The 14,792-nt window shown below is 46.8% G+C and overlaps 1 protein-coding gene across 6 annotated transcripts in view; it reads left to right on the forward strand.

The window, feature by feature from the left end:
• Positions 1–14,209, forward strand: part of SRGAP2 (SLIT-ROBO Rho GTPase activating protein 2) — an 84,808-nt gene extending 70,599 nt beyond the window's left edge. For 3 of the 6 annotated variants that reach the window (XM_085210187.1, XM_085210188.1, XM_085210186.1), the window contains 4 exons: positions 3,192–3,372; positions 3,751–3,897; positions 5,959–6,286; positions 8,868–14,209. In XM_085210187.1, the coding sequence (XP_085066313.1) occupies positions 3,192–3,372; positions 3,751–3,897; positions 5,959–6,286; positions 8,868–9,251 (1,040 nt within the window). In that variant the 3' untranslated portion in view covers positions 9,252–14,209. The remainder of the gene's footprint in view (positions 1–3,191; positions 3,373–3,750; positions 3,898–5,958; positions 6,287–8,867) is intronic. The other 3 variants (XR_014879883.1, XR_014879882.1, XR_014879881.1) reach the window with 3 other exon arrangements.
• The last annotated feature ends 583 nt before the right edge of the window (positions 14,210–14,792 follow it).

Here is a 14,792-nt window from a genome sequence, read left to right on the forward strand (position 1 = left end):
GATTTTGGGGCAGGGTCCTGGTGGCATCTCTGCTTGATAATTTTTTGGTCTTCCTAGGGAAACTCCATTACCCTTCTTGTGGCCTCATTAGTAAAAAGGGATACCAGCTGTGAGAACTGCCCAGGATTTCCTAAGGTCTTGGGGTGGCTGTTACACCTCCAAAGCCTCTTTCTTCAGTGGGGAACAGCTGCATGTGAACACCATGTGGGACAGAGGAAGATTACATTATTGATGTGAAACCGGTCCCCAGAGTATAACAAAGAGTGTAACCAGCACGTAAGGCAGAGTGACCGAAACAGGATGTAGCATATTTAATTCTTTTTTTGACCCCTTGCAATTTTCTTAAAGTCTTGATTTTATTTGTGATAGTCTCAGCTGTAAAGATGGGAGGAGGATGGCTTTTCCTTTCAGCGAGGTGCTGTCATTTCAATCTTCATTTGGTCATTCATCATCTTGGTCTTCAGCCATTTGCTCCGTAGCCCCGTCATGCTCCTGTGCTGCCTTTTGCTCTCTCTGCTCCACCAGCTGTCTAACAAACCCTTTCCGTGGCACTGCTGTGCTCCTGCTGGCTGCATGATGTTTGTGCACCACTAACAAAGTAAGCCGTGTTTGAGCACTGCCCAAATGCTGCAGAATCAGTGCTCCTGCTGCAAGGTTGGTCAGTGTCACAGCGACTCCTCACCAAGGGTTGTTGGGAGGAAACACCACGGGGTGTCCTTGCACTGTTTCTGCGTGGGGTTTTTAGGTCACTTCTGCAGCCAGGAGGGCACAGTGATGGGAAAATGAGCAGCCAGAGATTAGAGATTGACACTGCTTTGCAGCCTCTGGAACGGGATGGTGTGGGGCCCCTGTGCAAGGTAAAACTTGGAGGCGTTTTGGATGGAGTTCTGCAACCTCCACGGAATATTCCATAGGAAGTGTAGTTGGGAGGGAGAGTTTGGCACCGAAGCAGAGGGAAAGCGGGGCCTCCATCCCTTCTGCAGGAGCAGCAAGGGCTCATTGAGCACGGACTCTCCTGGTTCTTTGAGTTCTCTGCACTGCAGGTGTACTCAGCAGCAGTGCTGCGGCTCGGGTCACTCAGGTTTGAGTTGTTCTCTCTCCTTCAGCCTTTAGATGAGACCTTTAGTGAGGCTGGACCTGGTCCTTCCACGGCACAGCCTCCATCCCAGCAGCACTGAGGTGCAGATGCTCGGCCACATGAAATCTGCACATGCATTTTGAACAGCAAAGGAGCATGCAAGGCTGCTAAATGGAAGGAAACAAACCGAACTTTAGCAAAATTATTTAAAAACAGGCTTTCCAGACTGGCAGGACTTAGCCTGACTGGTTCTTATTCTCACAGCTTTCTGCTCTGGGCATAAGTGTAGTAGGAAAAAGCTACTGGAAATGAGAGGCTAAAATCTCTCCTGGATGAAAGCCAGAGTCCTAAAAGGCAGATTGGAAACATAAGAAACCTGAGTGCTGCTCTCATCTGGAACAATAAACACTTGTTAATGAAACAGAATTTACAGAACCGCAGCCCCGTCGCTTTCGTAAATGGAGGGGACACCAAAAAACAGAATTTGTTTTTTTTTTTTTAATTAAAAAATATGAATTAAACACGATGAAGAAGCTGGCTCCAGAGGCAAAACAAGCAAGAGGAAAGCAGGAGCCAAAGGCAGATAAGTGTGTGCTTTGGGGAGTCTGGAGCGAGGCTGCTATCGCAGGCTTTGCACCCATGCTGGTGGCCAAAGGCTGATAATGGGATTTGTGAGGCTGGCCACAGAGTTACTGAATTGTGTCATTTGTGATAATTCCTCTCCGTCTGGTTCAGAAATGAAGGAATCCAGTAGTGGGGGCTCAGTGTGGCTGATGGTTCTCCTCTCACCACCAGGTCATGCTTTGTAGAGAGAGATGCTCTCTGGGTGCTGCTCCCACCCCGCACCCTCAGCTGTGTCCCTCTGGGGCACCATCAGTGCTCTCAGATGGGTTTACCCTACAGGTGGTCTGTGGCCCAGCTGCTGCCTGGCTCTGTGCTAGGAGACCTAATTTTTGAGTGGGTGCCCCCTTAAGGAGTGATGTGCAAAGCTGTGGCCCGTGTTTGTCCTTCAGATCCTTTCAGGCTGCAGAAGCATCCCGTAATGCTGATGGAGATCTCGGGACAAAATAGCACATCTCCCTCCTGGAAAGGAACCACAGTTCTGTTCCCCTGAGGAGGAGCTCTGTTTCCATGGCTGTGCTAGAAAGCTCCTTTCAAGTAATTAGCAGCTGAAGTCCGCTGGGGCCGTGTGTTTGAGCTCATCTCCATTCCCCTGATTCCAGCATAGAATCAGAAGCTGGTGTAATACATTCAACGTTCAACCAATGACAGATTATTATTATTATTTTTTAAGTCTTAAAAAATAATCCCCATGAATTTCCTATTGATTTTCCCCAGGGTGTGAACGCCCGCATTCTCCCTCTGCATAACGTGGGTCCCTCAGGGACTCAGATCAGCGCCTGGCTGCAGACACAGCATGGCAGCAATTCACCATGGAGCTTATCAGCTAGGAGCCATCAGCAGGAGCACGTGCTGCGTGGCTCTGAAGCAGCTGCACAGTGCAATTTGTGGGTCTGCATAGGCAGCCGTGGGGTGGGTGCTGTGTTTTCAGTGGTTCCTGCAGCACTTCCATGAGCACAGCAGCCTCCTGTGGTAGCAGAGCCCATTCTCCTGGGCTGGGTGAATCTCATGGGCAGCAGAAGTTTCCTTCTGAATAGCTGCTTTATTTCCAAAGCAGCTTGGAATCAGAGGTTTCCTTCCTTTAAATGCTAATAGCAAATCCTGCTTGCCAGCCCAGAGGTGTAGTTGAGCTGCCTTTCCGAAACCACGTAGGCAGAATTTGTCCTGGGCTGTATCTTACTGCTCACTTTAAGATATTAATTTTGTCATTTGTCGTTTCCATCTGGATGCCTGAATTGCTGTCAGTGGGTTTATGACATAAGAAATGCAGCTGTGGCTGTAACACAGTGATCAGATACATCTGAGATTGCAGCATCCTCACATTGTAGGGACACCCCTCTGAATCTTTCTGCTCTCTGCTGCCTTAAAGCATTGCTGTCCTGTGTTCCACGCTCTCTTTTTGCAACAGGTATGAACTGCTGAATGCTTTCTGATCCTGAGCCCTTAGGATCAGGATTCTGTTTATTCCTGTTTATTCCTTTCTGTCTCCTAGAGTGTGAGCCCATAGAAGCAATAGCGAAGTTCGACTACATTGGCAGGACTGCACGAGAGCTGTCCTTTAAAAAAGGAGCTTCTCTCCTACTCTATCAACGAGCCTCAGATGACTGGTGGGAGGGACGCCACAATGGGATTGACGGCCTCATCCCTCATCAGTACATCGTCGTTCAAGACACGTATGTTACGCTTTCAGTCCATCTGCCAGATGGGCTTGCCTAAAATCAGGTGTGGAGTGGAGCGTTTGTGTCAAGATGTTGGCACCGCGTGGGGAGAGCTCATCCTTCAACCTTCCCTGCAAGGAGGGGATCCTATTGAAACGAGCCGAGGTGTCTGTTTGCATGGAGATTTTAAGCTTCAGTGTGCAGTAAAGATTTGCTCTGGTGCTGGAAGGATGCAGAGCTGGGATCTGCTGGTTGCTTGCAGAATTCAGGCTCTCTCGTTTGAAAAGATGTGTAACGAAGGGTGCTAGCACAGTGCTGTTGTCTTGCATGCGTTTGAGATTCCGTGCTGCTGGTCCTGTGCTGGTTGTGATTTCCTTCCCTCCTCCTTCCTAGTGAGGACGGTGTCTCTGAAAGATCCAGTCCGAAGTCAGAGATAGAAATAAATTCTGAGCCACCGGAGGAAAAAGTGACGGCCAGAGCTGGTGCCAGCTGCCCCAGCGGGGGCCACGTGGCAGACATTTACCTTGCAAACATCAACAAGTAAGGACAGCCTTGTGTTACTCTGTGTAATTGTGAAGGTATTGGTGACGAGTCCCATAAAATATTCCCTTCCCTGAAGAAGGTTAACGAGCGCTTCCCCCTTTGTTCTCTGCTTTTGCCTCTTCCAACTGGCTCGCTTTTTGCTGTCCTCTTTCACTGATGTGGCCAATGCTCATTTAAAACCCCACTGGCTTCTGTTCCCTACCCCTGAGCTGCCATCTGTTCCTGTTGTCCCAAATACGTCCTGTTTTGTAAGCAGAGGATACCAAGAAAGGGAGGGAGATGTGGAATGAAGTCCTCAGAACCACGTGTCACCATTCCTCGTTACGTTCCTCTGCTGTTATGTCTCGTTTACACATCAGTGTTGGGGTTTTGTTTTTACGGGGCGTGGGACAATCTTGCAGAAAGCATGGTCACACATTGTGTTGATGGCACACCTGGAGGCCCCGTCTTGCCTGTAACATCTTTCCATCTCTGCAGCACTTCTCACCTTGCTTACTAACCGTATGCTCGCAGTGAAACAGCACTTCTCCCTCTTGCTTTAACTTCTGCTAACAAGAAGTTGTTCCCATAGCCAGCAGTCAGCTTATGGGCTCAACTCCCCGGATTTTTATGAGGAGGCTTCTTGATCTTCTATTTACTTTATGGCAGACTTATCCCCTAAATCCTTCTGATTGATTACTTGTTTATTATTAAAACAAAAGCAACTCTGGGTATTGTGCAGGGACAGAATCTTAATGCGATAATTACAGTTTTATGATGTTTGGAACCATCAGTTAGTTTAGGAGGCTTCAGCAGTCCAAGCTTTTAAAAAGGATGTATTTCTGTTAATGCCTTTATGGACTGAAGTCCTACACTGAGCTTGGTTTACAGCAATCAGCAGAGCTCTGTTGATATCAGTACTGCTGTGTTAGTCTGCATCAGCTTGGGATCCGGGCCTTCTTGCTGTTATCTATGGTGTGAGCTGTTGAAGTATGCAGTTCCATCAGAGATCCATGCAATGAACAGACCTTTGCTGCAGCTTCACCACCTGCTAGTTTTTGGTAGCGTTGTGTGTAGTGTTTGTAAGGGCAATGTCCACTCCAGTAGTTCTCCCTTTACTAGGGGACCAGATATTTAGCAATAGCAGCATAAGACTCATTTTGTTGTTTTTTCTTTAGGAATGAATCTTCTGACCTATGTGTGAGCAGACTTGAGCAAAATTAAATCAGATGGTTTCGCAGTGACAGTTGTGCCACCCACTGAATTATTATTTGGATGCCAAAATCCTACTGGAGTTAACACTTTCTTGCAGTTATTCATGGGGCTGGTGCTATATATAAATGGATCCTTCCCTGTATAATGGATGCCAAGCTTCAGACCTATGGCATAAAGTGTTCTTCCGCAGTGGCCTTTGTGTAATTGGAATGGAATCATGCTGTCAGACCTCATGGTGCTGGGGTAGAAACTAAATTGTTTGGACCAGTTTACCCGTTTGATGTCATGTTTTGGTTTATCTGTAGCCCCGTGTCGATAACGCCTTATGGTCCTGCTAAAGCAATGAAAAAGAAAGCTCTGTTACCACCAGCAAATATTGGAAATGGTTGTTGACCTCAAACTATGGGGTTCTTTGCTTGCCAATCTCTGAAAATAACAACTTGATGCCTTGGGCCGGGAGCTTAGTAGACTTATACCGTGTCCTCCAGTCAAAAAATTGTAGCTATGCTCTTCTAATGTAATAAAAACACATCATCAAAACCTGCTGACGGCACAGAGGGTTTTTTTTTTGTTCAGAATTAAAAGATTTACTTCATGACCAATTTAATTACGTTCCATCCAAGCTTTCTGTTTTTGCTATGAATGTGCACAGCTGCCAGACTCCTGTTGTTAGAAGTGTTAAATGGAATGGTTTATAACTTCACTGTTTCACAGCGACTCCTAAAACCCTGGGTGAACTTTGTCATGTGGATATCTTTATGTCTCTTCCCGTTGTCTTCTGTGTTGTTTTGGGGGGATATCTTCAAATGACAGCCCGTTACGTGTTCCTGCTTGTATTGACTTGTTTTGCTTTTGTGACTGAAGGCAAAGAAAGAAACCAGAGTCAGGCAGCATCAGAAGAGCCTTCCGTCAAAGTGACAGCCATGGACTAGGTAGCTCAATGGCAGAACCAGCCTCCCCAGGAGCCATAGCCGGTTCCAGACCCTCATCTCAGCCCATTATGAGCCAAAGTCTTCCCAAGGAGGTTCCAGACAAATGCTCCATCAGTGGCCACGGCAGCCTCAATTCTATCAGCCGACACTCATCTCTGAAGAACAGGATAGACAGCCCTCAGATCCGGAAAACTGTGACGGCAGGGAGGTCCAAGAGCTTCAACAACCACCGACCCATGGACCCCGAGGTGATCGCACAGGTAAGGAGCGCTTTGCCTTCGAGGCTCTTCCTGAGTAGAACCACAGAATGGCCTGGGTTGAAAAAGGACCACGACGATCACCTAGTTTCAGCCCCCCTGCTGTGTGCAGGGTCGCCAGGCATCAGTAGTAGATTTGCAGGATGCTGAGTACAGCTGCGTGGCTTTGTACAAAGTCTGCATTGATCTCCTGTGCCTTCCCTTCTGGCAGGGCAATATTAACGTGCTCCACGTGAGGTTTAGTCTTTCAGCCTCGCTCTGTGTGAGGCACTGAGACTTCTTTCAGGAGGGGAAGATAAACAGCCAGCTCCTTACTCCGTAAAAGCTTGGCCCTCTTCTTTATTCAGAATTTTGTTTCGACAATAAAAATAGCCACTTCAGAAAGTTACACGGATTCCAAAGCTGTCAGCAAAAAGATTAAACAGTCCTAACTTCAGGACTTGAGAAAAGTACAGTATTTAGTGTCAATTGAAAGTCCTCCTTGTTGGTTGTGCAGACTTGCCTGTGGTTTGGAGGCATATGGAGAAGTACAGTCAAAATAAAAGCAGGCTGCTGAGTTGTGCAGCGTTCACAGTGCCATCTTTATGTGCTTACAGGGACCAGCGTGATTAAAAACCAGCTTTGGACATAACGCTCCTCTAGTTTTCATTACCTGTTTGTTTAGACAAGTGCCTTGGAGTGAGGGCAGGCTACCAATGCACATACAGCTGTGCTTCAGTTTTACAGAGCTCTGCTTTTGGGCCTGGCTCCACGTACAGCAAGGCAAGTCTTCCTGTGCAGCTGAAAAGGAATGGTGTTCGTTCTGCTTTTCTTATTCTTTGCTAGTTTTGAGGCAGTATTGCAGGTATTCCCTCTGCACAGAACCTGGTCCGTTCCTGCTTTTGGAACCGTGGGCTGCCACAGCAGTGACTGTGAGCACGAATGTAAGCGGTGTTTTTGCATCTGTGATTCTGCGAGCAAAAGCAGAACAGAAAATAATAAGAAGTCAGGTTTTGAAGAAGTGACAGCTCCTGATGGGGGAACGATGTAAATGTTGCAGATTCCTGTGTTCCTGGTAGGATCTTCCCTTTCCCAACTGTTGGATGTGCCCACGCACGCACGCTTGCCTGTACCAACTGCTTTCAGTATGTGATGCATCCATCTAAAGCTGAGGAATGCCTGGGGCTCAGGTTACAGGCAGCTCTGGAGACCTGACTTCTTGGCCTCTTTCGGTGCAGAAGTCTGTGGATTTCTAAAGAGGAGGGGAAGAGTGGTGGAAAACTTAAACTGTGTTTTTATTCACAAGTCGGCAGCATCAAGTCATAAATAAGGTCTGAATAAAAATCTGTATTTTGCCCTTTACCCATTTGTTCCAGTGGAGTAATAATACACAGGTCGAGTCTCCGTAATTCATCGTCCTTCCAGGGCTTTGGTTGATATAAATCAGTTTCTTTGTTTTTTCAATTAAGCTCCAACTGAAGTCATTCTGTCCCTTCCTTCTGAATGTTAAGTCCATTGTTTTCACTGCAGAAGTCTGGGGTGGGAGAAAAGAAAAGGAAAAGAGAGGAGAAGGGAGGCTGTGTGAAATGCATTTCTCTGAGCCCTACAATATCTGTTCAAACGCCATTTAATAACCATCCCACATTTTCCGTGTTTTTCCCTGACTTCCTAAGCAAAATCTGCCTGGCCTCGAGATAGACTTGGAGGGATCAGATTGCTGTCTCTGGTTTCTTCCGCTGTTCTCAGACTGATGCACCTTTCCCACTCCAGCCTGTGCAGCACAGGGTGGCTGAGCCCCTCTGCTCTCAGCTCTGTGTGATGTGGAGGTCCTGACACAGCTGGGAACAAAGCAGCCACTGTTGTTAATATCAGAATTCTTCTGATGTTCGTGTTAATAACTGTAACGCTCGATAGAATGATGAGGTGCCAGCTGGAACTTCTGCATTTCTGATATCTTCTCTGTTTTTTGGAGACGTTGAAGTTTTGAGTCCTAATAGTGTTATGGGAAGGTAAGACCACATGGGCAGCAGGAAAGCCAGCAAGGCAGCAGCAGCGCATCATAGAATCACAAGGTTGGAAAGGACCTACAGGATCATCTAGTCCAAATGTCCTCCTATCACCATTACTACCTACTAAGCTACTAAACCATATCTCATAGCAGCTCGTTCAGAGTTCAGCATTCAATGCTAGAATCCTCAGCCTCTTCCTTTCCTTTGCATATTTCCTCTCCTAAATCTCCCACAAGAATGGGTCCGTGGCACCCCGTGCTTTTGTGTTCGCTGCTGCATTTTGGGATTGTAGTCATCTTTGATGTCCAAGCAGCAGCTGGAGACGTTGGGATCTGTAAAGGACTGAAGTAGTGTTAGCAATTACTGTTTACCCCCCAGTGGTGAGAAATATTACTCAATGTATAACCTTATGTAGCATATGTTTGTCATGGGGTTCACTTTGACACTTGAAGATGACCTTCCAGTTGACCTGCCAAGAGGACTTGAGCACTGATGCTTACAGAATGAAGGGGAACATGTAGTTCTCCAGCACTGAATTCTTCCTACTTATTTACGTGTCCGACTTACTCCGTTTCCTTTCTCTTCTGTGTTTGCAGGACATTGAAGCTACGATGAACTCTGCTCTGAACGAGCTGCGGGAGCTGGAAAGGCAGAGCAGCGTCAAGCACACACCAGATGTCGTCCTCGATACTCTGGAGCCTTTGAAAACCTCCCCAGTGGTGGCTCCCACATCCGAACCTTCCAGCCCCCTGCACACCCAGATCCTCAAGGACACTGAGCCAGCCTTCCAGCGCAGCGCCAGCACGGCCGGCGACATCCCCTGCACCTTCAGGCCAGTGAAGTCAGTCAAAATGGCCACGCAGGTCAAACCCCCCGCGACGCGGCCGAAGCCTGCAGTTTTCCCCAAAACCAACACCACAAGCCCTGGCGTTGCCTCCTCTGCATCTCAGCAGCCTGCTGACAAGTCCTGTACTGTCTGATAAACTCGATGCTGCTCTGTGGGTCCAGCCGTGTTGTTACAGGTGAAGAGACTGTGCTAAAGACGTTAGAATTCCTATTTAATTGAATCCTGAACTTGTGCTGAAGGTTTGTGGTGAGCTGCTCCCTCCTGCTGGGAACAGGCTCAGTGCTAACAGCCTCACCCTGGTGGTGTCCGTAAGGTGAAGCCTTTCGTGCCACGCATGGGGAATCCAATATCAGGTCACTGTGAAGCTGAGGAGGAAAACAAAACAGCACTGAGTTGGATCTTGGTTTCTCCAAGCCTTTGCTTCAAGCGTTTGGCTGCTGGAGGGAATATTTGGCAGCATCATGTTTTGAGTACTGATGTAGTGACTTTATATATAATTCTGTGTTTCGTCTATGGCAGGGGAACAAAATAGGGTAGGTTTTAGTCTATTGCATGTTTTGGTGCCACTCGTTTTGTGGAGCTTGGACGTGCTCCTTCTTGTGCTTTGTTACGACGTCGCCCGCTGGTGCCACTGTGGTTAAGGGTCTGTCTGGACTTCCATGCCATCCCTGGGTTTTGTTTGTTTGTTTGCTGCCCCGTCCCTCCCCGCAGGGCTTTTGGTCATCCAGCCTCATCTTTTCGATGACACGTCATGAAAAATAGTTTCCTCTGGAACACTTGTAGGTTTTGTGGAATGATACGTGATGTGTGTATGTGCAGATATGAACAGATACGTTCCTGGGGTCTAGGAGCATAACAAAGAGCCCAGTTGTTGCTTATGGACAATCTAGCTGTTTTTCTCCTTGGCTTTCCCATATTTAAAAACAGCTTCATTGTTTTCCAGTGTACTTTTAGCCCATGGGCTGCGATGTGGTGTGTGGGCTGGGGAGACTGAATGTAAAAACAAGCAAACTTCAGAAATCCAGCATCCTCTCGTGGGGTCCCACTTCGTAACGCACACGTTCTTGTTTTGGTCATGTATCAGGACGGATCCTTAACAAAATCCCAGTGACAAGCACTGTAAAACTTTGACCACAAGTTCTCAAGCTCTGTATCTTCCCCCCCTCCCTCCCATTCCTCACTTCAGGGTGAGCTGCCCTGGGGTCTGCTCTCATAGAGCAGCACTGCGTGGGACGGTGCCATGGCAGCATGCAGATTCTGGAGTGGCTTCACGGCGTGCTCTTGGTGGATGGCATGCCTCTGGAGGAGTCCGGACATTGGAATGAACTTTTAGTACATGTATTTATATGGCAGGCAGCAAATGCTTCAGCCGTCAGCGGGCTGCATGAGCTCTGTTTGTGCTCTACTGAGAATTGTCCATGATGCTAATTAACACTTATTTAATTTTTACTAAGGAAGGCACGTGTGCCACTCACAGGAGTGAGGAGGAGCTCGTGGTTCTGCAAGAGGGGAGATGGACTGACCCTCGCTCTGCATTGTTCCCAAGCTTTTCTGGGATTTAAAAAGTAGCTGCATATCTGATGTTTTCATCAAGTAAATGCAGGCAAGGGCAGGATAAGAGAAGTTATTTTCCTCTTCCATTTTATCTTCTGGTTTTAAATCTGTAGGTTTCTCACACTCAGCTTCCTTGTGACTGCATTGTCCTGACGATTGGCACTTAGCAATTGAAAAAAGAAAGGAACAAGCAGAACTTAATAAAGAACGGTTTCCTAAATGTACTTTTCTCTTGGATTGAAGGATGTTACTCGGAGAAGTGAAGGGGGTTTTACTGTGTCATCCCCACCTGTACAGAAGTCATACAGCTGTATTATGCCCTGCGGGAGGGATCCCCCAGCGACCAGCCAACATTGCTCTCAGGTTCTGATGGACTTCTACCACCAAGGAATCACTTGGTCTTTTGGGGAATAAGAACTGAACTTGCAATTTTTTTGCTCAGGCAGAACTTTCTGGCATTTACTTTACGTAGGGAATTTTTGCTTTTGTTTTGTTTGGTCGCAAACGACCGATTACTCTGTGTCAAGAGCAGGATCTCTGTGAAATTTACTTTGACTCATTTGTAATGCCTTATTTTCTTTATATTTTTATGCCTAGCATTCATGTTTCTAAGAATAAGTGTCCAGCCACGCACAGCACATCTGGAGGAGATGCTCTTTTCTGTCTTTGAGGTCTGAACGAGTGGAAATTGAGAGATAAAGACTTCAGGTTACTCTGTCTGTATATGAATTACTGTGCTTATCTCTAGCATCCACAGCTCTGGGACAATCCTACTACCAAGAGGAATATGCTTAGCAGGATAAACTGTATACCGAGCAACTCAACTGGAATTTTGGTGTGCACTGTGATTGACACTTAAACCTACAGCAAGCAATATGGCAGACTGAAGAACTTCTCCTCTTCTGCGTGGCCTGGGCTTGTCCAGCCAGCAGGAAACGCACACGTATGGGGGGAACTCGAGGAGGAAATTCGTAGCTCGGCTGCTTCGCTCCGTGAGCATCCCAGGCTGAGCATCCTTGCCATCGTGGTTTACTGCCGTGGGGCACTGGGGAGGTGGGGAAGGAAAACTGGAAATATCCACACCGCCCTGCAGAGCCAGCGGGCATCTTGTGCGGGAGGTGATGGTGTGGATGAGGAAGGCACGGTGGTTTGCCTGGGGAGGTGTCACTCTTACTTCCTATCTTCATGTTCAGAAGAAATATTTGCTCTTCCATGGAAATTCTTTCATGATTTTTATGTAATGTATGTGTCGGATATAAAGACAAGCAGTGTTTGATAACTGGAATAATGTCTGTCTGTTTGATAGTGCTTTGTATGAACAAAGGCTTCTTGTTCATCAGATGTTGGATTCAAGTAATCCAAAGCAAAACTTTTAAAATACGGTTTTAGGTGAGCAGTCTTAATAGTTTGGGAAGCTGTAACCTCTCATGTTTTATTTCCCTTGGTGGGAACTGAGCAGTGTGCTTTCATGGTTGCTAAATTTCCGCCTCTCTGAGGCGATCCAAAGGCTCTCAGTTATCTCTTGGAGGGGTTCTTCATGTCAGAGAAGAACATGTCCCATGTTCTTCAATGGGACGTGAACCAACTCTCTCACTTGATCTGTACTGGCAATTTTCTTGCAATGAAAATGATTAAATAATTAGAGTGCACTGTGACAGCAGAAAAAAAAAAAAAACAAACATGTTGTATATGTATGTATTTTGATACCTGTTGAAAAGGAGTCTTTGGGTTTCCTGTGATGAATACCTCATATGTTGAATTTTTTGGGTTTTTGTTGAATTGTTATTGTTATTTTTTTTTTTTAAGGCAAGATTGTTCTTGCTCAAAAGTAGGTTAAGGTAACCGAGTTCTCATAAATTTATTTACAGAATCCAAACCCTTCAGAGTTCGGCAAGAAATTCCATCTGTTCTTCCAGTTCCTATCTGGAGTAATATTGAGACTATAGAGGTCTGTGCAGATGGAGTTTGCTGCCTCATTTCTTTCCTCCTGTGTGTCAGAACCTCAGACTCAGCTGAACGTTGTGTGTGCTTTGGGTTTTGCTGAGGGATTTTCTTCCAGATGTCTCTAGGTGGCACTTCAGACCCTTTGCATCCATTTACCCGATAGACTGGAATGCTCTGCGTGCAGAGGGAAGACTCGAGGCAGGTGGTGGTTCTCACAGTGCATGGTTTGCTCATCAGGCAGCTGTGATGATGGAGGTAGGCCCATAGGGACAGCTGGAGGGGCTCCTTGACTGGTGGGCAGCTTGTGGTCCCTGTGCCTGGCAGGATCCAGCCCTGACCTCATGGAGATGCTCTGCAATGAGCAGATGCCTTTCCTCACTGCTCTATGAACCACCAGCAAGGGGAAAAAAAAAAAAAGAAAAGAAAAAGAAAGAAAAAAAAAAAAAAGAACATAGGGACCTTTAGGCACTCCCATCACTAATGGGGCGGAATGAACAAACGAGGGCTTTATTTATTGTGAGGTTTTTAGTTGTAGCCTTTTTGTGGGCTCTGCTGGCCATGGCTGGAGGTGCTGAGCTCTGATGGGCCGTGCTGAGCTTTGGGTCTGAGCTCACACATCACTTTCTGAGAACCCTCCTTCTGGATCCGCTCCTGCTCGTCTCTCCATTTCCTGGTACTTGAAACCAATACTTGACCACAGCGGTGCTGGGCAGGGCTCAGTTCTTGGGGTCTTTGGGTGGACCTGGAGATGCCAATGCAACTCAAGGCCTGAAAAATGATTTTTTTTTTTTCCTTCTTTTTGTGCTTCCTATAACGTGGTCAGAGACGAAAGCGTCGCTCTTTGAAGATGGGCCAAAAAGAGGTGAGGGCAGCTCCCTGCTGTGCTGATACTTGAGGTACCACGCTTGGTACAGGGTAAACACTGAGCGCTTTGCAATGGCAAGAGGAGGATCCTTCACTTAAAGGCACTGTAGTAACTTTATGCTTGAAGTGGACTTCACCCTTCCTTTCTCTTCAGGCACAGCCCTGTGGTTGAATAAATGAAGTCCAATGGACTTGGATTCGTGTGCGTGTGCCAAACTGCTGGAGCAATACTTGGAGCAGCAGGTTCTGTACCAGACCAGCTCTATGTAGCCAAAACAGGGCCAACACTGAAACCATCTCCGATGCACATTGAACAGCAGCCACATCATGGTTCGACTGTACTGGAGTAAAAAAATCTGACTGCAAAGTCTGGAAACTGCGTTCTGTTGGTCCAAAGCTTCAGTCCTGCAATGGGCTCTGCGTTGGGATTTTGGGTTGTTTGGTGGGATGGGATGTTCTTGCTTCAACAGTTTCCATTGTTTCATGTCTTCTACACCAATATATATATGGTGTATATATTAAACCGTGTAAAGTTGTACTTTGTATATATAACTGTACAATATGGAGGTACATCCTTTTTTTTTTTCTTCCTTTTGGTACAGTATTGTACAGTATTTAGGAGTATATGTGTTGGAAATGTTAAATCCGTACTGGGGCTATGAACTGTATTCATTGTCATTAGCAATAGTTTTGGAGAAATAAATGTTTTGGGTATGGTGGAAACGCTGACCTATGGATGCCAATGAATGATGTATGGAATGGGTGCTGTGGGTGTGCCCATGGGTGCAGGGGTTGGAAGGAGAGAAGAATCATCCTCGTGTGTCTGCAGCCAGCACAGCCTTGTCCTGAGTGCTGGGCTGTGTGTCCAGCTGCTCCTGCACACACCTATCCAGCAACAGCAGGCTTCAGCAGGGCACACGTTTCCTTTGCAGTGACCTGATTTAAAAATGCTTAATCTTCATCATTTTCCTGGAGAGGATGGGCCTCAAACTGTCTGGGAAAGAGGATTTGAGGTTGAGATTATGGATTGGGTCGTGTTTGATAATTATTGTTATTTGCTGGGTTTGCCCCCATCTCAGCATGTGTTTTTTCAGAGGGGGGTGAGGGAACTGTGTCAGGGCTTTGTCACGTTGGATTCCCTTTGTTTGGGTTCCAAGGAATAAATTATTTACAGTGAGGGCTGATGCATAACCGAGCTCTGCTGGGGTGACCATGCTGTGTCCCCACATCCCTGGGCAGTCTGTGGGTGCTGCTCCTGCACCATTCCATCCCCAGTCTTATGGTTGGTGCTTGGGGACACAGCAAGGCTGCC

The sequence above is a fragment of the Meleagris gallopavo genome, chromosome 28 (genome assembly GCF_905368555.1).
Source record: "Meleagris gallopavo chromosome 28, MGAL_WU_HG_1.1, whole genome shotgun sequence".
In the NCBI taxonomy this organism is placed as follows: Eukaryota; Metazoa; Chordata; class Aves; order Galliformes; family Phasianidae; genus Meleagris; species Meleagris gallopavo.